Source organism: Clavispora lusitaniae, assembly GCF_014636115.1.
Source record: "Clavispora lusitaniae strain FDAARGOS_655 chromosome Unknown tig00000187_pilon, whole genome shotgun sequence".
Taxonomy (NCBI): domain Eukaryota; kingdom Fungi; phylum Ascomycota; class Pichiomycetes; order Serinales; family Metschnikowiaceae; genus Clavispora; species Clavispora lusitaniae.
The window spans coordinates 489960-516127 of NW_027093980.1; the positions used below are offsets into that span (position 1 = coordinate 489960).

Genomic DNA, 26168 nt, shown 5'->3' on the forward strand with positions numbered 1-26168 from the left:
AGTAGTCTAACCCAGTGGCAAAGTAGTACTCTCCCGAAACCTGTTTACTCAAGTTTTTCTTGAGGCGAAATCTCTAGTTATTTCTATTGCTTGAATCCACGTATATGTTCAGACTGGTATCTTGGTATACCCTTATTTACTGTCTTCATGCATTGGAATGGTGCTCATGTAATAATGTTAGAAATCCACGTATCGATTATAGTCTATTCCATGCTCAGTTTGGTAACCAACTATCATCAGCTTCAAATGGCGAAATTGACTTGAAAGTCGACTTATTCTACTTATTTTGATATTCTACGGAGCTCAGTAGTCATCAATGTTCTGATTTCCTTAGATGGAACTAGATGCACAATTATTAGTGACAATTTTGTGTTTTGAAACCATAAACTAAGTAACTCAATCAAACATACTTCAACCCTTAAGTTTGAAGATTTGCTCGACGGTATCGTGAATACTTTCCTCAACGCTCCTCAACTTGAAACCCAAAACACTCTTAGTCCAAGAATTGTCCAAAGTAAGGAAATGCTTAAAGGCTTCTTTATCGCCTCCTGGGTTTCCAGCAGGAATGTCTTTGGTTTTCTCTGGGAAATCTTTATGCAAAACATCCAAGATGGTCTGTTGTGTGAAAGGTCCCGCACTGAGCAACAATCTTTTACCCTTTGCTTCGTCCTTTTCAAAAGCTACAATGTGAGCATTACCCACATCACGAACATCGACAGCAAAGGCTTTAGGTATCTCTGTGGTCCTTCCCCCAGCTTTCAACACACTGTTGATTATTTCGGCAGAGGTGTTCAAGGTTTCAGTCACTAGCGCATCAAACGCTTGTGGGCCGAAAACATACACTGGGTTGACAGTAGACAAGACAAAGTTTGGTTTCTCTTGTTCCACAAAGTCCCAAGCCGCCTTTTCAGCAAACTTTTTAGATCCACAATAACCAACAAGAGCATTTTCCAAAGAGCCTTCCCATGTCAATGGGTTCCAGGTTTGTTCAGTTTCAACAACTGATGGTCCAGCTTGACTGGGATTCAAGGTTGTCATGATTGCGGCATGCGAGGACGTCACAACAACTCTCTTGATCTGAGGACCAAACTTTTTCACAGCAGACAAGGCATTTCTGGTTCCGTTCACAGCAGGTTCCAAAAGGTCCTTTTTTATATCAGTGATGTTGAAGTGGAATGGAGAAGCCGTGTGAAGAAAAACCGTGGCTTCTGGATGTTTCTTCACAAAGTCATCGAATGCGCCTGTTTGGACAATGTCTTTGACAACTTCATAGGAAAACTTGTCGCTAGCCAACAATTTCTTTAGGCTTTCCCCCTTTTCAGTAGACCTAACGGATCCAACAACGGTATATCCTTTCTCCAACAAGTTTTTGACTGTGTGCAATGCGATGAAGCCCGAAGCTCCAGAAACTAGAATGGTTTGAGACATTATCAAGGGTTAATGATTGGGTATAGAGAAAACCAGAGGATAAATAGTTTACTTTTGATTTGCCACCATATCCTTTCGTGTTTTCAGCATGTTTTTCAGTAGACGGGTTTAAACGTTCTTTTCCGCCTTATCTGTAGTCTTTCCCTATTGGGTTAAATTCCGAAGTTTAACATCCACGGAATAATTATACGCACCGCCTATTGTGGCATATTATTTCCTTTGATCAACTCATCTTAAATTGTTTAATAACCACTTTTTTCAAGGTGATTGATATTATTAAGAATAACCCCGCCTAATTTACTCTAAGACAACATAGCGAAAATAATGGCCGAAGGTTCAGGCCATATTGACTTTGTTACCAAGACAAAAGTCAAGATTGCAATTGTCTACGATTCGAACTACAAAAATAATTTCAAAAACCCCTCGAAGAAGTTGAAGCAAGAAATTGTAGAAATTGAACAGCAAATTTAGACAAGATGGAAGGGAAACTGAAATTGTCCTTGAGCAGGAAAACAAGGTGCAGAAGTTTGTTCTGAAACCATTTTGGAAATAAATTTAAGTTGGCTTTGATTCCATGGCCCTTGACATTCCCATCTCTGGACTCAATGCCACCATAGTCTGGGAAGAAATCAAAATCGGATCGCTTCGCAGACCAAGTTGAAATTATAATGCCTGAATTAATGGTCTAGGATGAGATGGAAGAAAACAAGAAGGAATCAGTGGAGACTTCAATGACTATTTACGTTTTTGAAATCTAAAAGGAACGAAAACCGATAATAAGCAGGCCTACCAAAAACGGTAAGCCGTGAAAAAAAAAAGGACTACAAGACAAAGAAAATGGAACTTCAGATGAAGAATATTCACTTCAACATGACAACCGGTTCAAGAGTTAGACCATGGACTACAAAATGAAGAAATGAACTAAGTTGAAACAGAAGCAATTTAACTCTGCTTGAAGCCCTTTCCTTAAGCTCTTTCCTTTTCTAACCAAGTTTACTCTCACTCTTCTTTTATAGACTCCGTTCCGAAATTGGCTTCTCGTAATTTTACTTGGAAAGTCTGGTTTTACAGAATTGTCTCAAATAGCCATCTTTCCTATTTAAACAAGAGTTTTTTGTGTTTGTTCTACCAGAGAATAGTACATAGATAAATACACCACGAGGAAATAATTAGATGTAAGGACATTGCTGATTTGAGCAATGTCGATCTCAAAGTAGGCATGCGAAGCCTTTTTTATGAGGAGAAGCTGTTGTTTTGCCATTTCCAAATACATCCAATAAATGCTTCTGTACTTCCGATTACTAAACGTAATAATGTCTAGACCCAACCTAACAGACTACATCCCTTCGTATTAATGTTCATTGGATCGATTCTACCCAAACAGTCTATTCTAGTTTTGCGTTCTCCAACTTCTCGGTAGCCTCAGCAACTTCGGGTTTTGGAGCTCCAGGGTAGCGGGAACCCTTGTTTTTAACCTTCTTCTCCTTCTTTTCCTTCTTTGGAGCCTCCACAACGTAACCCTTTGTCGAAGCGTCTTGGAAGTCGGCATCTTGCTCGTAGTACTCTCTGATTGGAGCCAACAACTCGTTGATTCTGTCGGCAACACCAGCCTTCAAATCGACAGGAGACAATTTTTGTTCAGCAAAGTCTGCCTTCAACTCATCCAAAGATTTGTAGTGGATTGGACCGCCGTACTTTTCAGGTCTGTCGACAAAGAAGTCAAACGTGCCAACGACATTCGACTTCAACTCTTGGATGGGCTGAACAACGTTTTCAAGGAAAGCAATCAAACCATTGTCAATGTCGCCTGGGGCACAGAAGGCCGCACCAATCTTCTTCTTGACAACCTTAGGCTCCTCCACAAGGTCGATTTTGGAGTTGGGGTCAGACGCACTCATCTTTCCACCTTGGCCCAAACCCGGAACCATAGGGTTCATCAAGTGGCCTCTCTTCTTGTATCCAATGCCTGGCAAATGTTCCTCGGCAAGAACAAAGATTTTTCTCTGGTCCACACCACCAAACTGGACATCGACGTCCAAGTACTGTTCGTCCAAAGCTTGCATCAATGGGTAAATCAAGCCTGAGAGCAATGGGTTGGCCACCTGTTTGACGACATCGGCACCGGCTCTTTTGGCGTCGTTCTGCGACACCTTGTTGGACAACTTGAACAAGTCCAAAGTGTAGTCAGCAGACAACTGGTAGTCGGAGCCCGTGACAAAGTGCAATTTTTCAATTGGAACATTGATGGATCTCAAAACCGCCTTGACCATGCGTTCGTAGTAGATTCCACGGTACTTCACCACCTCCAAAGGAGCCTTCATGTTGTCCAAGTATGCGTGCAAGTCTGCAATCAAAACTGTGACTTCACATCCGGCCTTCAAAAAATGGGCCAACTTGATCATGGGAACGAAGTATCCACAGTGGGGTTTTCCTGTTGGAGCAGTGCCCCAGTAGATTTTGAGCGGTCTTTTTTCGTTTTCCAAGACATTCTTGATAATCTGCGGGTTCAACACCTCTTGCAAATTTTTCGTGATCCAGTTGTATTGTTCTTCGGCGTTCATTGTTGAAGAAGCGTTGTAGAGATCAAAAGTTTTTCATATACTGGGGAGTCACATCCGTACCTCCGCATCATGGTCTGGCAGAACAAATGGGATGGGAAGGGGGAAAGAAAAAGAAGATAAAAGGGGTCAAGACGAGAAGAGGATTGGGTTTACCGGGGAAATTTTTGAGCTTTTGGGGAAGAAATGTGGATATTGCTTTTGTGTCGTTTTAGGTGCAAAATGCGACAGTGGAAAGTACCAGATGTCAATGTAAAAAAAGTGGGAATGACATCAGAACATTCAAGTCACGTTAGCATCTTTTGGTTTTTTATTTATTTATTTATATATTTATTTTTTTTTTTTTTTTTTGATACCTCCTGTTCTCTAGTCTTAACTCAATGAAAACGCATGGTTCGAGAATATGACAAGATAGTGCGCATAAGACTTGGTAACCATAAGAATGTTGAGCATCAATGAAAAGAAATTACGAGAATTGGACTTGTAGTAAGATGGGCCACTCTGGAGATTCCTATTTGTAAGTAATTCAAATGATTGCTTATGTTACAAAGCCTAGAACATAGATCTTAGAACATTCGCATCACCCACAATTGTACTTGCCTTTCTTTGGGAAGAAAATCCAAAGTAAAAGACGTTCTCGAACGTAGAATAATGCTATATCGTTACTGCAACAATGGTCATAGAGGCACAGGTAACTTGATGTCCGTAGCCTATCAGATTTCGTTGATGTCTTCACAGATTGCACTTGTAGGTCTCAAAAGTGTGGTCATTTACTCAATTGTCCTTCAATGTTAACCTCCCCCCATTTTAAACCTAAGGTGGTGTTTAAACGCAAATGAAACCTGATTCTCAAGCGAAAGTATGGCCTAGATATTTCTTATTACTGCTAGAGCTGGAAGCCGTTGCTGATTTTTTATTTGGAAAGTGTTTGACAATAAATATAGCTCAATCTACTTGGTGGATTCCACAAATGGCAAGACGTTTATGCAATAGACGCTTGAAGTATGATCTTTAGCCAAACTTTGAAAATTTTCAAAATGAGAAAGCAGATACTATTTCTACTACAGTACATACCAAGTATACTGCTAATGTGGTTGCAGAATCAATATCGCAGAGTATTCAATCTATTTTTCTACCTCATAACTCAATTTATATTGCATAATCATCCAATGTTGTAACTCAAAAAATAAACTGATTTGCATACACTTCAGATCTGCTCCCAGAGCGAAATTCTTCTGTAAACGCCAGTATCTCCAGCAAGAAATCTCTTTCACTATTTTACAAGAGCTGGAGTATTTGGCCAAGCTTGTAGCACTGCATATCTAAGCAGCAACATTGAAGTGAACAAGGAAACAAAGGAAAGTAAAAAATCAAATAAAAGCAAGAACGGAGAAATAAAAAGCCATTCTGCCTACCTCCATGTCTTACGGGCCAGCTTCATCGCCGTTCTGCTAACCCTAACGTTCTTATATCCGGTCGTGCACAACCCAATATCTCATGCCCCACATAGCTCTGTCAGATTAGATACAAAAGTCGTCTGTCCGCCACAATAAACCAAAGACGTTCCGAGACTGAGAATCCAATTTTTTCTCTTCTCCCGTCTGCTGATAAACCTGTATCCACACAACTCCACCAACCATAAACTTATCTAGATCTTGCTTTCCAGCTTGACACCGCCAAATCTCGCTTAGACTCTTCTTTCCACCGGCCAGTTTTTTTTTTTGCTGATCCGTCTCTTCAATGGAAGACCTCAAGCGCTATCTCGTGTCTCTTCCTGCGGCACTTGACTTCAAGGAGCACGGAAAGGTCAAAGTCAACGTCTACAAAGCGCTCTACTATGCCGTTTCTGGCCAAGGAAAGTATGCGCCGCTTCTCTTTGCCAGTCTCCCGCCAGAGGAGTTGGAGCACCTCAAAAACTACCTGTGGCAGCCAAAAGTGAGCCGCTCCAAGCCGTTTTACAAATACGTGGCCAAACATGCATACACACATCCACCGAACCAGACATGCGGCCGCCCGTTGTTGCTTGGCGAGCCGGTCTACCGGTGCCAGGAGTGTGGGTACGACGACACGTGCGTGATCTGTGTCCACTGCTTCAACCGGGCCGACCATGTGGGCCACTCGGTCATGATGTATACGTCTCGCCGTGATTCTTCGGGAATGTGCGACTGTGGTGACGAGACTGCGTTTGTGAGGCCGCTCAATTGCAACTGCCAGCAGGCGCCGCCAGAGCCGCTCCCGGAGGAGCTTAGTCTGCTCATCGAGAGCACGATCCGTGTCGTCTTGGACTACATTCTAGACGTGGCCAACTTCTCCGTCAACACGTTGCCCTTGGTGCATCGCAACATCAACAGCCGCGGAGAGATCAACGTGACATCGCTTCAGCTCTCCGATTTCTGCTCGCTCCCGGCCGCCACATATGGCGCCGTGGATGCCAATTCGGACGAATGGCACTTGGTTCTCTGGAATGACGAGAATCACGATTACCCCGAGGCGGAAACAGGCATCCGTGCCGCATCGGGCGTCGACGACCGCACCGCAAAGTCCATTGCTATGACGGTCAACTCAGAGGGCCGGGCGATTCTCCGGTCTGCGCCCAACTACGCCGATTTGCTCAAACCACAGCGCCGCGCAGAGGTTGATGGGTTGGTCGCCACTATCATGTCTTCCCGTGATTATATGCGAGAACAGATTGTGGGTGCTATGGTGTCTTGGCTTGCAGATGTGGTGGCCTTTTCGGGAAATGACAGTTTCCGTGAAGAGTGTCGGCGCATCTTGCCCAAAGTGCTTTTGGAACCAGGCTTCGAGTTTTCCAAGGTGATTCCGTCAGAGTTCTTCCGCATTGCAGCGCCAGAATCCGTGGTGAAGCAGCATTTCTTCGAAAACGGCTTGCTTTTCGATGGCGAGCTTTTGAACTTGGCCCTAACGACACTCAAGCCCGGCGTGTCGCTGCTGTCGATCATGGCGCCTGTGCACAACATTCTTCGGGCACCGTTCGAGGTACAGTTGGCTCGCTCTCGCATCCAGTATTTGTTAGCCTTTGAGATCCGCCTCGTTGCCAATGTCCGCAAAAAGTTAATCAAATCCATTCTCCCTATGCTTTTTGTCGATGCTCAGAACAAAGCTACGTTTTGCCAACAGTATATTGACGTTTACCCGATTGTGTTGACGGTCTTGGCACTTTCAGACCGAGAGGAACAAATTGCATCTACCAACGAAATTGCCACACAGTTGTTCACATGCCCCAAAACGAACATGTGGGTGGTCACCTCTGGCAAATTGGGAAATATCCTTGGTCCGTTGTCGGCCTTGATCGAAGAACACTCGGCTCGCAAAAACGAAAGCGGCCTACCTAATTTGGTCGATATCATAGTGGACATTCGAAGTAAGAGGGAAAAATCGTCCATCCAGCGTGTTATATCCGATGCTGTCAACACCTTCCACCATATTGTGAGCAAAAACAATTGCACTGACATCATGAACGTGTTTCTCATGCATGACAATCTCATGCTATTCCTCAACTTTCTCAAATACTTCCAGGGCGCCATGGAGATTGTTCGAAAGTATGGCGACCATGTGGAACGTGAGCTGTTAGAATCTTTCTACTCCTTTTTACAAAGAGCAGTTCCATTGTATCAGCTTGTGAGTAATATTTGCACCACAGAAAGAGTCGAAGAGAACCGTGTGACCAAAGCGGCACTTTTGACGTTTGAGTTTTTATCGCAGCGAAACTTGCGGATGAAAGCTCCTGGCATCGCTGATTTCCGTGTCAGCAAAGACCCTGTTTCATACATGAACCCGGAAAATGCATTTTTCTCGTACTTGCTCCAGAACAGTAATTTTGAGGAGGTGTACAACAAAATCAAAAGCTGCAAGTTTCCATTTGTGCATGTGTCAGACTTCTCCTTGCGCAGTATTGTACTAGTGTCGCAAGTGAAAGTGGGTTTCTGGATCCGAAACGGTATTTCCGTTTCCAGACAAATCATCTATTACACAGATTCTTTTATGAACGACGTGGCATATTATCGTGATTTCCACTTGAATCAGGTTGCAATAATGGTTGATGATCCGAAAGTCACACTTTTCAACTTTTTAGACAGGTGGGAATTGTTGTCTTGGTATGCTGGGGAGGTATCCCATGATAAGACGGTTTATGATGAGAGATTCGGATTCATGTGTTCGCAGTTTGTGATTTTCTTGTACGTGTTGTTGACCGACCGTTTTTTCTTCGACAACAGCAGCAGTACCAAAAAGAATTCTCACAGAGTGAAAAATGCCATCTGTTACGCGCTTTGCGAGGGCCCAAAGGCATACTCTAGGCTTAAGACTGAGCTTAGTACGTCTGAGAGTGACGTCGATAATTTTGATGAACTTTTGCTAGAATGCGCAAATTACCAAGAGCCAACAGGACTTACCGACTTTGGTATGTATAGGTTGAAGCCAGAGCTTTACGACAGCCTCGATCCTGTTAATTTGCATCTCGACGCTAGCAAGTCCGAAACTATCATGGAATCTTTGATCTCAAACATTGCCAAGGCAAAGAAAATTGATGAGAAGAAGGTGATTTTGAAACCTGATTTGTACTATGCTGAGTCGTCATTTGTCAATAAGAAAATTGGTGAGTTTACTCGAACGACAGAGTTTGCCAAATTGATTTACAAACTATTGCAGTATTCTTTAGATGCTAAGGACGAGCAATTTTTGCCATACATTTTGCATTTGATCCACGCTGTTATAATCGATGATGAGCAAATAAATGGCCAAAACCATTTATTGGAAAGTTTCATCACTATCCCCATTAGCGATTTATTAATGACTGTGGCAGATTCAACGATGGCGTCTCACATTGTTCTGAAGGCCGATTTCTTGCTTGATCTGTTCGTTTCTAAAGATAATCGTATTCTTGAGTCTTTGATTGATTGCTTTGGAGAGGAACACGTACAATCCTACAAAAAACGTAAAGTAGGATTGTTCGAAAGCGATGCTGAAAAGAAGAAACGTCAAGCCGAGGGCAGAAAGGCGCGGATTATGAAGAAGTTTGCCAAGCAGAGAGAACAGTTTATGGAACAGAATAAGTTAGAAAATGATGACCAAGGCGAAGTGACGGACGAGCAGTCAAAAGAGTCATTGAAGTGTGTCATTTGCGGCGAAGACGAGAATACTGAAGATACCTTTGGTCTTTTGCTTTGCGCCAACAAAAGTTCCATCTTTTGGAAATTACGTCCGGAACACAAATTTGCAAAACACGCATTCCAAGATTGGGATTTCGTTTTGAAACCTGAGGGTGATAATGTCTATCCTATCGGATATCCATATAGTTTCATGAGAGAGGATAGGGTTAAGCTCGACGGTTCTGTTGCATTCAGTTGTACCCATGGAATGCATTATGCATGTTTTGAGGAGGCTCGGCGTCACCATGACCAATTCCCATGTCCATTGTGTCATGCAGCTCATGACAACTTTATTCCTAGATTCCTAATCGACTCCAAGCCATTTGTTGGCGCAGAATCACTTGATGGCGAGATGCAATGGGTACCCTACAAAGAGCTTCTCCTGGAAATTGGGGAATTTAAGGCGCAAACTCTTATTAAAACGATGTTGTCCGATGAGTATTTGGATGAGAAAGGCGAGTTAAAGAAGAGCATCGATGACGTTATTCCTTGGGGCGAAATTTTAACGATTGGTAAAGTTCAAGCTTTCACTCACCACGAATACGAAAGGGTGATCGAGTTCACGACACTCTTGGCCAACACGGTGAGATCGCAAGAGATGACAACACGTTTGGAAGGGAATAAGGCATTTTCCAACTTTTTGGAGCAAATCCCTAACTCTGCAAAGATGCTTATCCGATCAATGGCTCAATTTAGTGCTCTTTCATTTGCAAAGTATAAGTCATCTTTTTCCGGTCCCAATTTTGACCTGAAGTTGCCACGTACAGTTTACGAAAACATGGACAGTGTCTTCAATGAAATTGTCGCTCTCTTTTTCCAAACAGATTACTCGTGGCATTCGTTGATGAGAATGGGCTTTGCTAAATTAGTGGCTACCAACTTCCTTACTCTTGATGCAGAATATATCATAAAAGAACCGTGGAATGTCATGCCATACAAACAAGCTACGGAAAACCAACTACACTGGGTGAAGGAAAATTTGAACAAATACAGGTCTAAAGCGTACAGCGACCTAGATGAGGAGGAAGAAGAAACTATTGAGTCCAGAGCAGCCTTCTTTGGTATGGAAAGGAGTGTTTTGCCTTTTTTGAGACAATGTGCTATTTTCACAGACATTCTCACGAGTGAACAAGTCGACCTGAGCACATTCCAATCGATTGACAAGTTTGCCAAACTTAAGGAGGAGATCGAAAATCAAGAGTATCCAGACTCGCCAGATGCGTTGTGCAAAGCGTTGAATCTTCCCAAAATCGAAGATATCTTAGCTTGTATGTATAAAGATCAAGAGATCCACCCATTCGAAGGCTCTTATTATAGAGAGTTCGCTGACATTTACTATCATCCAGACAAAGCACTTGTTCCACTCGAGTATCCGGGCGTTATCCGTTTGATTGATTTGCCAGATGATTATCAAGATTGCGTGACAGACAGAAATACCGCTATTATCGACCAAAAGTGCAACGCAATTTGCTTACTATGCGGCAGTTACCAGAAATCTAGTGATATTGGCCAGCACTCCAAAATATGTTGTGAAATGCCAATCTTCTTCAAGCCCATCTCCAACACTTTGGAAATTCTCATATTTATTGGAGCAAACGGCATTGGTATAAAAATCCCGGCTCCGTACTTGACTATACATGGAGAAATAAAGAAGGAGAGACAACCTGGCAAAGCTACATTAAACCGTTTCAGATACAATTATCTCAGCAAACTTTGGCTCAATCAAGGTCTCTACGGATTTGCCTCTCGGTCTCTATTCGGCGTCCGAGCAGTCCCAAGGGACCCTGTTGAGTTGGAGGAAATCTTCAATGAAGAAATCGACTCCTCTGAAGATGAGTTTGATGTGTGGTGATTATAGGATTTGGATATATAATGTTTGGTCATCCCGTGTATGAGCAAGACCCTTAATTTCTACAACAATTATAAAAATGCAGAGTATATTAATTTCACAAAGTCTCCCAGCCTCCAGCGTCGATGACACTGTCAAGTTTTCGGACAATGTAATTAGGAATATTATGTTGTAACCAAACGTTCTTTGTAAAATCTTCATACCGTTCTTTCAGTAAATAAACCGTCTTACCTTTCTTGTTCTCTCCACCAACCTCCCCATGCTGGTTGAGATAGGGTGCATCATGGAATGAACCACCGTTCTTATGAAGCAACAACATGGCTCTTTCTTTGGGCAAAAGGAAAATTCCAACACTGTTAGAGCACTCTTTCAAAAAATGCGTGCTGCATTGGCCGTACTTGGACCCAATAGCGTTTTTTTGAACGTCAACAACTTCACTGCAAAATAAGCATACTGCTGGATTTTCAATTGATAAATGTGGTTTATCGTACTTGTCCAGGTAGTAGTATCTGGTGAAGAAATAGTCCAATCTTTCTGGAAGATTAACTAAGCGCACCACGCCAGGGTAATCAAGAGTTTTCCTGATTGCAAGGTCATCGGAAGTTCCCTTTCCATTTGATCTCTTCAAATACGAAACAAATGACCGGAACCTTTTCGCTTCAAATGAAAGTTCTCCATCTTCGTCGTTTGCGGCCATTTTTGAAAGTGTTTCACTGAAGCTGGCAATGTTCAAAAACCTGCAAAGTTTGTCTGCTTCAAATACCAGCTCCTCAATATCATCAAAATTAACATTCTCTGTATTGCTGCAACAAACGTAGGCATAAACTGCCGCCTGTCGAAGAAATGGCGTAAGCGACTTGAGCAACATCGAGTAAATAACATATCCAAACTTAGGATGGTTGACGATGTGCTCATGTAGATTCAAATCAGAGGTGAAAACCCTCAATTGCTTGAATAATGATGCTGCTCTGTTGGCATCCTCAGAAGTGATCATTTCTGAATATGGTACATCAAGAATATTGTACCCATCATTGGCATAAAAATCATGTGAAAGGATCTGTGACGCAATTAAGTGCAAAGACTGGATCAAATGACCACAGTAACATGTGCGGAGAATTGAGTTGAATGAGAAACCAGTAGAGGGTAATGGGAACACGTTCACTAACAACTCGAAGAAATCTGAATATATGATTGAGGAATTAAAGTTGTTTGAAGAAAGGGTCAAAATGTTGGCCAAGATCTTCACATGAGCGTCAGGTTTGCTTGAGGGTAGCTGAATCCAATTGGATATTTTCATGAGTAAACTTGTGATTCGAAATTCGTTCAAAGCGCGCAAGTTTATCAATGAATTGTTCGAAATCTGATGCACAAGCAATTTTGAAGACGAGCTAACTCCTCTTAAGGCAATTTCAGTCGACTTTAAACTATTGACCAAAACATTTGGTGAGTCGGCTTTGAAAATTTGAGGGAATGTAAGCAAGGACAAGATTTGAAACATGTTCGAGAGAAGCATTCGAAACTGTTGTTGATTGGGTGAAATCAGCGTATCCGAATTGTTACCAATCATGTCTTTGGCCGTAGGTGCCAATATAGAGAAGCGCTCGAGATCCAGCGACGTGGCCCTGCAGAAATCATTAAACCATACTTCTTTGTGGATAACCAGTTCATCAAAATGATCAAACAGGTTGGCTTCTGGCACCGGTTGGAGGAATTGTTTCAAAGACCTATTGTTGGACGTCCACAATATTGGAATAAACATATTGTTGATGGCTTTGCAAAGAGGGCACAAAAATTCGCGATGTTCAGCGCTATCGGGAGTATTTCTGGTGATCTGACTCAGCCGTGCCTTATTGCTGGATAAAAATTGCATGTAGCAATTAAAATGCATGCCATGGCCGCATGTCAGCGAAACTAGTTTGCTGTTGACGTGTCTCTGATTTGAGAATCCTGGACCAATAACGAAATCATCATCAATCTTTTTCATGTAGTTTTTCCAATTGTCAGAAAAATGCTCAGGGATTGTGGCATCTTCATCGCTCTCATTAAGGTTCGACCTGTCTGAAAAAGATTTAAGAAACCAATACTTATCGTCGAATGGTACTTCTCTGAACTCGGAGGATTTGGAGATGTATGAAATGATTCCGAACGGTCCAGCATCTTGCGCCGTATCCTGGCATAAGATGCAATGCGCTTCTGGGAACTTCCATCCTTCCTCTTCCAAATCTTCCATCTCTGTGTCGCTGCAGTCCGTGCTAAAATTATTCTTCTTTATGAACAGCGACTGTTGCTTCTTGAACTTTGCCATTAGCTTGGCTTGCCTTTCTTTACCGATGCGTTTCCTTCTCTGACTTTCGCTTTCACAAGTAGTTTCCTCAACAACTAGCTTAAGTTTTTTCGCATTGAAGTCGCTGCAATGTTGCTCTAACGTTCCAATGACGTTATAATGCTTTCTGTCCAATGCCTTGAATATCTCCCTAACCTTGGCATGATGATCCTTGAAATCCTCCTCACACAAGATTCGATAGAGCTGAGCAGCTAAAGAGGTTTCAAAGACAGCCGAGGTTTGACAGATTTTTTCAAAAAACGATCCCCTCTTTTCAACGTTGAGAGTACATTCCATGGAGCAGACATGAATCAAGTGAAGGGTAGTTTCCAAAAGGCCTTCCATCTTATGAACTCCTTCTTTGAAGATATAACTTAAAGTTTTCATGAGAAAGTCAATGAATAGAGGCGATGTAGTAAAGTCGCCAATAAATCGAAAAATACCAAGCTCCTCGCCATTCACGCATTTAGGACTCACAGTAATCTCTTCAAAGCTTTTGTTTGTAGCTTTATGAATTCTCTCCTTGACAAACTTGATGGCATCATCTTTCTTGTTTGCTGAATAATTATAGTAATAAGGGTTCACTTGGTCGAGATATTGTTCCTTTAAAGCATAAGATCCTGTATCTTTCGACGTTCTCTGTTTTTTGAATACGGTCACTTCTTCCAAAATCATGTCGAATCTCTTTTCAGAGCAAATGTGCTCTGGAATTTGCGAACACAATCTAGAAAAGCTCATTGGACCAAAGCACATATTGTGTATGATTTCGTCCTTAAGTTTAAGGTATGAAGTTTCTTCACTAGACAACCCTTTCAAGTAAAGGTCATCAGTTAGCAAGTACATGAAGAAGTTAAGACATTCTTCCACAATATAGGGCAAAATATTAGGATCGTAAGGCACATCAAAGGAATCCTTGCTGTTTGTCCATCCATCGAGCATAAGCCATTCCTTCAAGAAGATTTCACTGATAACATCCGGTTCTGAACAAGCTAAAAACACTTGAATCAAAAACATATCTCTCATATAACCTTGTTCACGTAATCCGGTGTGCTTATAAAGTTGCAATTGACTTCTCACACTGAAACCGTTTCTGACCCAAAATCCAGACTTTATTTGCGACGACAAAACAATCGTTCTTATAGGATACTGGAAAATTGTAATGATACATTGTTTCAAATCAGCACCATACGATGATGATTCAAGTGCTGAACTGAAAATGCCTAGTAGGTCTTCAACAGAATCCAACTTCGCAAATTCAATCAACCACGATAAGAATGAATGAATAGGATGGAGAAAACTTACTTTCCTTTCTTCTCCTGCCTCTTCTTTCTGTCCATAATCGACTTCATTATAGTCTGTCAATGCACCATCTTGGCTCATACTTTCCAAGCGCAATAAGTACTCCACGATATTAGAAATAGAATTGTGCGAGATACACCGTTTAGCTTCGGGATCAAGATGCGTGATACATTGAGCAATGTATTCCGCATATTGATAAATCACCAGAATGGCGTGGAAAAATGCGGTATAGTCGGAGCTTTCATACTCGACATGGCTCTCCTTTTCTCGTTTCATCACTGGCCTTCCTTGGAAAGATGAAAGAATGTCGCACGCCATGGGTATTATATTCCCACTCAGGAAAATGTCATGGGCTTTGCCATGACTCAAGACGTAGCCTAAATCGAAGAAGATTTGACCCCACCTCCGATTTTTTAAACTTGACATAAGGATGGTGTTTGTTTCTGTACTAGTATCGGTGCCCTTGATCAGGCCTGTACGCAAAAAGCTGTGGATAGATGCAAAGAACCTCGAGACATCGCCATGTGCTATAATGGCTGTTGAATTAGATGGGCATGTGAAAAGTTGTGTCGAAAGCGTAGACATGATATTAAGTTCGGGTTCGCCATCAAGTGTGAGAAACATGTCTGCGATATTTGGGTATATGTCAACATACTGGCAGTTCATGATAGATTTGTAAGTGAGATTGGTAATGAGCGAGGTCGAGTAAAGGTCGTGAAGGAATACACGTATAGATTTCCAAAACCGCACATCCAAATAAATCATGTACTGAAATCTGGACCCGAAGTGGCCCTTATCCAATGCAGAGTTTTTCTCCAATGTGGAAACCTCTAGTCTGTCGCTCGTTCCATTGGCCGTCATCAATGCGTTAGAGGCTTCGTCGTTACTGGAGAGTGTTTCTCCGTTTTCAGTATTAGAGTCAGCCACCAAGTTGTACTCGCATTCATTGCATAAATGCGGCGGGAGTTTCCAAGGAGAAGGCTTGAAAGACCAGTGGGACTTCTCTTCCTGTGCGTTTGGGTACTCAATTTTGGAAATGAAGAAAGAGCTATCTAGTTTTCCCTGGGAGTCTTCGCTATGGTTATTTGAGACCGATGTAAGAAGGCCCTTGTTCCACGGAGAACAGAAGGCCTTGCAAAATAGATCTTTGACCGTCTGGTTGGCTTTGAAAAACTCGCATTCAGTTATGCTGCCCATCCAGAGAATAATCTCGTGGCACATGGCCTCACGAAACTCATCTCTAGCGTTTCTAATGCAAGACGAGAGACCTGTTGCACTGAGGATTTTCTGGCGTTCAAAAAGAAGGTTGACGTCGCGTGAACGGATCACCGTGGCCCTGCCATGGTTCTGGAGCCGTTCAGCCACCATGGTGGCAAACTCAGGCACTTTTTTGCTCGCCAAGTGAATTCTCTGGACTGCGTCTCGGAAATGTCGAACTTGGTCGTTGTAAGCAATCAAGCTGTACTTGTCGCTGGGCATGTCGTAGTTGGAGTCGTCCACATCTTCGTAGCCGTATTTTCTCGGGTCGAGCGAGCAGTTGTTGGAGTATTTTTCGGGATACATGGCCACGTCCCAAGGCGAGTAGAACTGCAAGTCGCTCTGGCACATGACGTCGATAATGTAATCCAAGATGACCTCCATGGTGCGGTAGAAGGAGTTGCAGAGCTCCTGAGGAAGCGACTGGCCCAGAAGATCGGCGTCTTCGTCGTTTGCATGTAGACACTGGAATTCTTGCACCCACGCCTCTGGATCGCCACAGTCACAAACGCCACCGTTTTCTCTCTGGCAGATGGCAATGTGCACCGCATGGCCGTCGTGGGACTTTGGGTCGTAGCAGTGAGAACACAAGGCACAAGTTTCGTCAAAGCCGCAAGTTAGACACTTGTAGATAGGCTCGCCTCTGCGGAAAATCCGCGAGCACGGCAGCTGCGGGTGATGGGTATGGTTGGTGTGGACGCTCTGATTCGGGTTTCTGCCCTTGGAGATTTTCGAGTAGTAGTTGTCTAGCAGCCACAGAAACTCATCTTCCAAAAGCCACAAGACCGAGTCGGAATCGTGGTTTTCCGAGAACAACTTGGGGAAAAACCTGTCCATGAACACGCCGCTCTGCGACACAGAAAGGAAAAGCGCCTTGCGGATTTCTTTTTTCGCCCAGTCTGTGAGCTGGTAGTTCAGACCTGAAGGTAGATCGATCAAGAAACGCTTGAGATTCCGAATGTGGGGTTCGCTCATGGCCGCACGGGGGAAAAGCAGAAGACACAAAAACGTGAAAGACGAAAGGAAACGAAATCAAGTGGAACCTGAAAGCGGCAATTGTCTGGCTGGCCCTCTATTATATATGATTTTGCCGTTGGAGTCGAATCGCATACCAACGCCACTATTATTCGGTACTGCACACAGGGCCAGGGCAATCGCGCGGCCTCGCGCCTTTGCCCTTTTCCCATCTGTCACTAGACTTTTGTTGAAAGCTGAGCATACTTGTACACACGGAAAATGCCCGAATCTGGAAACACAATCTACTTTGAGCCGAACATTGCTGTGAACAAGCAGAAGCTACAGCGTGTGCAGGACGTGATGTCGCTCGCCCTAGGTGTGAGCGCGGGGATTTTGAACTTGGAGTCGGTCTATGGGTTTTTGTTCTTTTTGGTGGCCTTTTCCCTTTCAAATCTCGCCTTCTACCTTGAGTGTTGCAAGGGCGAGGCCGACAAGTACTTTGAGAGCCCGTCGCGCCAGATATTTCTCGACGGCTTGTTTCCGGCGTTGTCGGGCTATGTGATGCTGTGGTGTTTGACATATGCGCTAGTGAACTAGGCAGTTACGATCTGTCAAATCTGAGATGTGTTTGTCAAATCTGAGATGTGGTTTTCAAATCTGAGATGTGGTTTTCAAATCTGAGATGTGGTTTTCAAATCTGAGATGTGGTTCGTTAGGTGCATGTCCAACGTTGCATATCTGATCTTTTATGTTGGGTGGTAGTATCTTTTGATACCGCTCTGTACGTCCTGGTGCCAATTGATAGGGCGTCAATTGGCCGGATATTGCCAATTGATCGGCAACTGCTGGTGTCGTCAATTGTCGGTGCCGTTGGCTTGACTTGGTAAACTTCCACTCTTGCTTTATCGGTTGTTCTCGCCTCGGCGAATCTTCTACAGGCACTCATTATGGCATTGGCCACTTCAATTCTCTCAAAGTCTACATCGACGACGTCAAACCTGAGGTTTCTGAAATATGCCTCTTTGCAGGCGTGTATATATATCCAGCTTAGACCACCCAAATATAAAATGAGCATCTTCATCAAACGATGACTCGCCTCTTCCCGACTATTTAAGCTCTCCCCTTCCGCAATCTCCTTCTCTCTTTGCATTCTCCTTCAGTTCCTTTCCTTTCATTAACCCCGATTTTCTTGCCCGATTATCTTGCCCCAATCTATACTTAGTGTTTTCCTCCTGCACACATGCCGCTACCTCCGCCCCAATTGATCATATCCACTTTAAACCCTATTCTTCCCATTCCCAAACATGGAGAAAATTGATTTGTCCACCAATTCCAAACACATCCAGGACCTGTACAACAAGGTGGTCCGCGGCGATGGTTCCACCACGTATGCCGTTTTTTCCGTCGACAAAAACGGTGTTCTTGACGCCACAGCTTCGGGATCGGGCGATTTGTCTGAATTCGTCGAAGAATTCACCGACGGCCACGTCCAATTCGGCTTGGCCCGTGTCTCCGTGCCTGGCTCTGACGTTTTCAAGAACTTGTTGCTCGGATGGTGCCCAGACAATGCGCCGGTCAAGTTGAGAATGTCTTTTGCGTCCAATTTCGCCGACGTGTCTCGGGTTTTGAGCGGTTACCACGTGCAAATCACCGCCAGAGACCAAGACGACTTGGATGTAGATGAATTCGTTGCGCGTGTTGCTGCTGCAGCCGGTGCAAACTACTCTGCGCAAACCTTGGGCAAGACACAGAAGTCGACGCCCAAGCCTGCTCCTGCGGCTGTGAAGCCGGCCCCTGCGGCCAAGCCGGCTCCTGTGGCGGCTAAGAAGCCTGCTAGCTTCGTGCCCAAAACTACCGGAAAGCCAATTGCTCCGGTAACTCCGAAACCGGTGATTCCAAAGCCAGCGTCTTTTTCCACAAAGACGGTTGCCAAATCCTCGGACAACGACGACGAGTGGGGCGGAGAGAAGGAAATCGAAGAACGTGACTTTGAGCGCCAGCCGTTGGAGTCCGTTCCTTCAGCATACAAGCCAACAAAGGTGGACATTGACTCCTTGAGAAAGCAAAAGTCTGACACCATTTCCTCGACACCAAAGCCTTCTTTGAGCAACACTGCGGCTTCCGAAGAGAAAGACGAGCCTGCGCCATTGAAGGACAGAATGAAGGCCTACGAGTCTAACGATGGTAGACTTACATCTTTGCCCAAACCAAAAATCAGCAATTCTGTGGCTTCTCGCTTCAAGCCTGCAGTTTCCTCGGGACCTAGCTTCGGCGCCAAGCCTACGTTTGGCGCTCCAGTGAAGAAAGAAAAGCCGGCAGGTGGAATCTCGAGAAACTTTGGTTCCGAAAACGGCAAAACCCCTGCTCAATTGTGGGCCGAAAAGAGAGGAAAGTACAAGGATGTGTCTGCGGACGAGGATTTGGCAGAAAAGACTGCATCCTTGTCGGTCGAGCAAGAGCCTGAAGAACCTGAACAGGAGCCAGAACATGAGGAGCCAGAAGAGGAACCAGAGCATGAAGAAGAAGAAGAAGAAAAGCCACAACAGTCTTTACCTTCCGTCATTAAGCCAATTAACAGCTTCGCTGCTCCTCCTAAGAGAAACCTCCCTCCAGCTCCGGCAGTAAAGGAAGAGGAGGAAGAGGAAGAAGAGGAAGAAGATACCCCAACTCCTTCGTTGCCTGCAAGAGGTCTCCCTCCTTTGCCTGGCAGATCAGAAGAGCCGGCTCCATCTTTGCCCTCTAGAAAAGAAGAACCAGCTCCCTCTTTGCCTTCTAGAACACATGAAGAGCCAAAAGAAGAGCCAAAGGCTGGTGTTAAGGCTGTAGCTCAATATGACTATGAGAAGGACGAAGATAACGAGATTGGTTTTGCCGAGGGCGATTTGATTGTCGAAATTGAGTTCGTTGATGAGGAATGGTGGTCTGGAAAACATGTCAAGACAGGTGAAGTTGGTTTGTTCCCAGGCTCATACGTTCTGATCAAGGAGGACGATGAAGAAGCGGATGAGGCCCCAGAAGCTTCTCCAAAGGAAGAAGCTGCAGAAGAGGAGACCCCAGCTACTGGTGGTAACAGTGCAGTTGCCGAGTATGACTACGAAAAGGACGAGGACAACGAAATCTCGTTTGCTGAAGGCGATTTGATTGTGGAAATCGAGTTTGTGGATGAGGACTGGTGGTCCGGAAAGAACTCAAAAACGGGCGAAGTTGGTTTGTTCCCTGCCAACTATGTCAAGTTGCAGTGAAGTATAGACAAGCAGCAGAGCAAAAGCTCATAAAAAAACGACTACATGATTGCAGAAATACTGTAGACTGGAGCACTGAAGAAAGATAGGTGAGGAAGAAGAAAGATAGGCGAGGAAGAAAAAAATAGCTGTGAAAAGCATAAGATGAAGAGCATGAAGGGTAACGAAAGGAAAGTCCAATACAACAGAAGATATAGTGTTGGTTTACTAGTCTCACCTTGATACTCACTAACAGTGTCACAATCTACAAATTCTTTACTTTAACTTATGGACAATTTGTCCGAGTTGAGCAATGTAACGACCTAATTATCTATCCTAGCATTCTATAATCTTGCTAATTATCTATCCTAGTATTCTATAATCAGTGTGCCTTTCTGTATTAATAGGACATTCATCTGATATAAGCTGATTGATCAATCTTCTATCATATCAAATCTTGACGATCTATCGGCCAACGGAAAAATGGAATCACTTTATCGAAAAGTCTTGTCTTTTATTCTTTGAGAAATCCAAGCCAAACAGTATCCAGTCTGTCCATTATAGGCTTTGTTTCGTACTTTGAATGGTTTCCTTTGCATTCTGTCTTTGTAGTAATCTCTAGTATCCTCTATGGCTGTCTCAAGTATTCCTTCACTGCATCTCCCCAAACTTCTCTTCTTTTGTAAAACGCAAGATCGTCAGGTAACGATTCGATGGCATGTGCTAAAGTCTCGCCCAACCCTCTTGCCTTAACGTCCTTCACTGGGGTCAAGTACGTTCTTACTAACATAATAACTGCTCTGGATTTAGGAAGACGGGTGAGGACTTGTCTTTCGGATCTGACAAAACATGAGTTTTCAAAGTCGATCTCGTCCATCCTCAATGGTCTCAAAACGTCACCCTCTCTACCGTGGTGGTCCTCCAACTTGAACAAAATGTTATTGGTCTGGATCAGCCAGTTCCCGCGAACCCACAAATCTTTAGGCTCCAACTTGTTGAAAAACCGCTCCATGGGCGACCTCAACTTATCCTTGTACTGGGGCACTGGCTTGTGGATGAAAGAAACGGGCTTGTCAAAGTTATGTGATGGGTCGAACCCGGCTGGCGTTCCGGTTATGGATGCCCGCACAACATACTCTTCATCTTTGTTGGTGGGGTTGTCTTTAAGCATCAAAATCACATCTTCTTCAATGGTTCCACCTAGCATTCTCATCACTTCCTCTGGGTCAATGCCCTCTGGATTGTATGAGAGCACCTCGTTGCTGATCTTGTTGACAAAAATATTCTTCTCTTTGTCAATGTCAAAAAGCATGGGATACCTGTCGTGGAGGAAATCCAAAACCGTTTGGTAAAACTCGTATACAGCAGCCGTTGTTCTTGCGTTCTTGTTGCTAAAGACGGTATACTTGCCGTGAGACTCGATCTTTTCCTTTCGGAACTTGGTTCCTTCGAGATGAGTACTTTCCACCAATATAAGATCCTCTCTCTTGGCAGATATATTCTTCACTCCCATCGAAGGCTTGAAATTTGTTTTCCCCACAAAGGGAAGCCACTCAATTGGCTTGGCCTCACTCAATTTGAAGTTTGCATCAACTGGTTTTATCGGAGGTGGAACCCACGTTTCGGCTTTTTTGGTCGTTTTCTTGGGAAGCGTCACTATGTAGTAGACGATGACTCCCAACGACAAGAGTATTAGCACAAGGGGCAACATCGGAATGGAGATTTGACTAAATGTAAAGATAAGGCTGAATATGGAAGTGTGGATGAGCCGTTCCGATGCCTTTTAAACCTTATGGCGTTCCTTTATATAAGATAAGTAAGCAGCGGAATTTCAGATAAGACACTTCGGGTATCGTGTTCCGCTAACGGCCAATGTACAGGATGTGACACCAGTCGGGCATAATGGTGCGATGAATGCATAGAGAATGTAACATTCCTCCTCTAAAACAAGACCTCCTTTGATGGGGATGAATTAGTGTACAAATGGAGCCATGCGCTAATTTTTGAGTACCGTACATCTTTCATAAATCTATGGAAAACGGAAAGATTTTTGCGCCCACTCAAGTAACCTCGTATTATCCTGCTAATAGAGGTGCGTAACCGTTAGCAGTTATTGATATAATATGCGCTATATCTGTCTAGTCATCATTATGATCTTCTATTAGATTTTCCTGATGGTTGCACTGTTCTGAAAATCTGTTTTTAACTTTTTTTTTTTACATCATCTATAAAACGCATTTTGAAAATAAATGTGGCTTCTGGGAAATTTTAAAATCATGCATATCGCTTAAGAATCCAACTAAAAAAGAATTGTCATCATTTTGCCAATCGGTCTTTTCAGCCCTAAGAAATTTTTTTCTACCAGTCGGAGCTTCAATCTTTACGATACAATACGTAAGCACTTGTCTGTACAAGTCCATTGGTTGACTTATATTGTAATCAATTTCTTTCATTCTGAAATTGCAAAAGAAAGTACCAAGACGGAAAGAAGCGAAGATTATCATTCCAGATACACGTCCTTAGTAAATCAAGTGTTAACGTTTGCTTCTCAAACAAGAGTGATTCGCTTATAGGAGTTATAGATGCAAAGATGATCATGCTGCCGGTCTATAATACCCAAGTATCACTGATGCAAAACCTTACAGCTGATGTAAATCGAACACCTCTTACTCCAATCCATTGTCAAATTTTTATTCCGTCAATATCCTATTCCGTAATCTATTCACTTAACTTTTGGAGCCCAAGAGCTCATATGCATTCGTTTTCACATCAACATGTTTGTCATCAAAATCGGCGCCGAACTAGAAAGCTCCAACCGGTCTACATTAGGGAAATTCTGGACAAAACGGCTCAACGGATATACCCGTTCTCCGTCTGCTCGAATGTCGTCCACCAACACACCTCTTACTCGAGAAAGCATGAAGCTGGTCTTCTTCATGATGTCGTGAGCCACCGCCATCAAAGCATGAAACTGATGGCCGTCCCGGAGCAAGCTTGCCGGCGACGCTCTTTCGTAATCGACCGAAATGGAGCCGTCAAAGTAGAAGTACGAGTTGGAAAGCTTACTCAAGTGGAACGATTCCGCGTCTTCAGCCATGGATGCAAGTAAACGGTGTTCGTAGTCTATAGCGCCGCAGAGCACATCCTGGATAAACTCCACGCCATTGAAAAACATAAACACCGTGATTCCCAGATAGGTGGACACAGGCGAGTCACCTTTGGTGCGATCCAAATGGGTCACAAAGTCTTTGAAAGAATTGAAGATTATGATGTTAGCATGCAACGGAATCAGATTGCACGTGTGCTCGTTCAAAAGCACAAGGGTTCTCTCGATCTGGTCCTGCGATCCATTGGTTACAAGAATCACATCTTCCCCCATAGTGGGAACACAGGTGAATTTCTTCATTGGGATTCTTGGTTCTTATTGGCCTGCGATAGCAGCAGGCCTTATCTCGATATATAACTACAGGTGCCAGACACGGCGTTTTTGCCTTTTCTCCGCACATTACTCACATTGTGACGAAAGTATAAAAAGCGCCGTTTTTCCTGCGGCGTTCTTGGGCAAATATGCAAGTGTGCCCACATTAATTGTTGGTTCTGTGGGGTATACTGCATGTGTCCTCTACGAAAAGCCAGAGAAGTTCCACTGTTCCATCACGTCTTCCACGTCTTGAAGATTGAATTGTTCCATTGTCGACTGTTTTCAGACATTGGGTTACAAAAACGTTCGCCTAGATATATTAAGTGTTGTCTTGTGGCCAGCCACACATTTGCTCATTCTATTTAAATCACCAAGACATTTGCCTATGCACAACCAGTTGGTTCTCCATTGCTGAACTGGGCTTCGCTACTGCATTGAACACCAGAACTTCTATTCCTGTGGGGTATCGTTGCCAACTGCCCGGTTTTGCGTTTGTCTTTCGGTGTGTGTTCCACTCGAGTCTCGTATACCGCCACTTTGCTCTCCGAAGTTTTCCGAGTCCGTTGTCCGGTCTTCTACATTTGTATGGACCTTTGTCTGGCTCTCCAGGGTTGGGTCCTTCATCTGGTTCTCCACAGCCTGGTCTTCCAAAGCTGGGTCCGTTGTCCGGTTCCCTAACTGATCAATCGCGGGGTTTTCTCCGCTCCCGGCGTTCGTATTCATATTCTCTGCTTCCGGATGTTTACGTTGCAGGTTCGTAGCGAAATCATGAAGCGGGGACTCGGGTCTTTCAGCACTGCTGTCTATTGCTGGTTCAGGTCCTTCACTCTCGTGGTTGGCCACGTTTTCCTCCGTTTCCGGTTCTAACCGCGAATGCAGCAGCAGTGGCTCTTGTTCGTCCGAGTCTGCACTTAGACCGTCCGAATCGTACCCTGGAGGTTCGTGGGGAATCAAGCTATTCATTGTGATTCGCTCATCGTCAGATGCGTCACTGTAGGCATTGTAACTGAATTTGCCCAGTTCCAGTAGATCTTCGCTCCTTCCTGCGTTGACGTCCCAGAAATCAGGTGGGAAATCATTTATGCGGTCGGCCAAGTCGTTATCCTCGTCAATCTCCGATCTTTCAAGCAAAATGTCTGCATTGAACTTTTGGTAGGCAGGAGGCGCTGGGCCGTTACCTTCCAAAGGTGCAAACCGCCACTTTCTCACGTTTCCCTCAATGAAAACGTACCCGAGCTGGCCAATGTTCACGTGCACAGAACAAAGGTTGTTGGCACCAATGATGGGGTAGAGCTGGCCATGCTGTGGGATCTTGAAGTTTTTGATGTGGCCGCCGATTTTCAGCTCGCTCAACTTCTTTCCGTTGCGAGTGAAGAAGACAGTGCCTGAATTTACTCGGTAACCAATACCAACAACATCACCTTCAATAAGCTTTGGGAACGGGGGGTCGTTTTTAAACTCAAAGGGCTGATTGTGGCGTCTGTATCCATCGCTGTCGTAGCTTATGGAATGCATGTGTCTTCCGGGTAATCTGAACCACGGATACGGCTTGACGCCCATGCCTATAGATATTAAGGTCGAGTCGGGATCGGGCAAGGAGTAGATCTTACTCTCAAAGTAGTACACGTCGTTGGCCGTTGGGATGGGGAGGTTGGTCAGTGTCGAGCACTCAAAGTTCTTGAAAAAATTGAGCTCAAACTTGTTCACAATAAGCAAATCGTTGGACGTGAGCATAGCATCCTTCACAAACTCCCACGCACGGATGCCCTTTTCCTGGATGGAAAGATTCTGTGACAACGTCAACTCGCCCCGGTAGTAGGGGTTGGCCTCGAGGTACTCTTTAGACTGGAAATAGAGTTCCTGCTCCTCCAGATTGAGCTCAAGGTACGCTTGATTATCGTCTTCCTGACCAACAAGCGCGCGCCGCCGTCTTCGTGTCACCACAAGGCAAGTGGTTACAGCAACAAGCACAGCGAACGCCAGAACAGAAAGAAGAACGATGGAAACGACAAAAACGGCAGAGCCGGTTCGGGGCCGGTCGGAATGCGCTGAAACGCCAAACTCAGCGTCGGGGAAGCGCCTAATCGGGTGGCCGGCGACGGCTCCAGCAAGCAACGATGTTCTGAGAAGAAAATGCAACATGCTGGAGTTTCTCGAGTTTCTATACCTATAAAGTATGACTTAGTTTCTAGCCGCGCGCAATGGAGGTCGAGGGGTGGTGTACGGGTGTTATATGTACAGGTGCTTTCCCCTAGACTAAGCTGGGAAGTGATTAGACGTTGCCTATGGAGTTGTAGTGAGTGTGGCTGGGCAGTTTAGGGCGCATGTAAGAGACGTGCCAGTTTGCAAAGACGGTTGTGGTGGCAAAGGGAAGCGAATAATAGTTGGGATGTACGGGTGTCACACATGAGTTCGGGAATCCCGGTCAAAGTGGGAGCCATAATTTTCATGCTTGTGGATCCTGTATTGGAGGCCTATTTTTATAGTACTATTAGAAGAATCGTAGATGCTCAAGGTCATCTGTCCCATCGAAAAACAGTGAAACTAGTGTGTACTTTCGATCCTGAGGATTGGACTATGATGGACTGAGAAGTCAAGTGCCGAAAATTATGCAAGAAGTGATTGGGATGGCGAAAAAAATTAGGTAAGATCTGATTCAGGCCGTAGAAAAAGGCTGAGCATTTTCT

General features: G+C 44.1%; 9 protein-coding genes across 9 annotated transcripts; 3 read left to right on the forward strand and 6 right to left on the reverse strand. All coding sequences in view use genetic code 12, as the record gives it.

Annotated features, from left to right (window-relative positions):
* Nucleotides 1-411: 411 nt before the first annotated feature.
* On the reverse strand, nucleotides 412-1428 carry FOB63_004226 (SDR family oxidoreductase; the record flags this gene model as incomplete). The annotated part of the gene is made up of 1 exon (XM_002614930.2): nucleotides 412-1428. The coding sequence occupies one exon, from the start codon at nucleotides 1426-1428 to the stop codon at nucleotides 412-414; it is 1017 nt and encodes a 338-aa protein (XP_002614976.2).
* A 1385-nt stretch (nucleotides 1429-2813) lies between these two features.
* On the reverse strand, nucleotides 2814-3989 carry TYS1 (tyrosine--tRNA ligase; the record flags this gene model as incomplete). Its single annotated transcript, XM_002614929.2, has 1 exon — nucleotides 2814-3989. One exon carries the CDS (start codon nucleotides 3987-3989, stop codon nucleotides 2814-2816), a length of 1176 nt encoding a protein of 391 aa, XP_002614975.2.
* A 1737-nt stretch (nucleotides 3990-5726) lies between these two features.
* UBR1 (E3 ubiquitin-protein ligase) lies at nucleotides 5727-11006 on the forward strand (the record flags this gene model as incomplete). Its single annotated transcript, XM_002614928.2, has 1 exon — nucleotides 5727-11006. One exon carries the CDS (start codon nucleotides 5727-5729, stop codon nucleotides 11004-11006), a length of 5280 nt encoding a protein of 1759 aa, XP_002614974.2.
* A 94-nt stretch (nucleotides 11007-11100) lies between these two features.
* FOB63_004229 (putative ubiquitin-protein ligase) lies at nucleotides 11101-16857 on the reverse strand (the record flags this gene model as incomplete). The annotated part of the gene is made up of 1 exon (XM_002614927.2): nucleotides 11101-16857. The coding sequence occupies one exon, from the start codon at nucleotides 16855-16857 to the stop codon at nucleotides 11101-11103; it is 5757 nt and encodes a 1918-aa protein (XP_002614973.2).
* A 261-nt stretch (nucleotides 16858-17118) lies between these two features.
* On the forward strand, nucleotides 17119-17436 carry FOB63_004230 (uncharacterized protein; the record flags this gene model as incomplete). The annotated part of the gene is made up of 1 exon (XM_002614926.2): nucleotides 17119-17436. One exon carries the CDS (start codon nucleotides 17119-17121, stop codon nucleotides 17434-17436), a length of 318 nt encoding a protein of 105 aa, XP_002614972.2.
* Nucleotides 17437-18143: 707 nt separating this feature from the next.
* On the forward strand, nucleotides 18144-20081 carry ABP1 (Abp1p; the record flags this gene model as incomplete). Its single annotated transcript, XM_002614924.2, has 1 exon — nucleotides 18144-20081. One exon carries the CDS (start codon nucleotides 18144-18146, stop codon nucleotides 20079-20081), a length of 1938 nt encoding a protein of 645 aa, XP_002614970.2.
* Nucleotides 20082-20688: 607 nt separating this feature from the next.
* On the reverse strand, nucleotides 20689-21771 carry FOB63_004232 (uncharacterized protein; the record flags this gene model as incomplete). Its single annotated transcript, XM_002614923.2, has 1 exon — nucleotides 20689-21771. One exon carries the CDS (start codon nucleotides 21769-21771, stop codon nucleotides 20689-20691), a length of 1083 nt encoding a protein of 360 aa, XP_002614969.2.
* A 1053-nt stretch (nucleotides 21772-22824) lies between these two features.
* FOB63_004233 (uncharacterized protein) lies at nucleotides 22825-23466 on the reverse strand (the record flags this gene model as incomplete). Its single annotated transcript, XM_002614921.2, has 1 exon — nucleotides 22825-23466. The coding sequence occupies one exon, from the start codon at nucleotides 23464-23466 to the stop codon at nucleotides 22825-22827; it is 642 nt and encodes a 213-aa protein (XP_002614967.2).
* Nucleotides 23467-23931: 465 nt separating this feature from the next.
* FOB63_004234 (uncharacterized protein) lies at nucleotides 23932-25623 on the reverse strand (the record flags this gene model as incomplete). The annotated part of the gene is made up of 1 exon (XM_002614920.2): nucleotides 23932-25623. One exon carries the CDS (start codon nucleotides 25621-25623, stop codon nucleotides 23932-23934), a length of 1692 nt encoding a protein of 563 aa, XP_002614966.2.
* Between the last annotated feature and the right edge of the window lie 545 nt (nucleotides 25624-26168).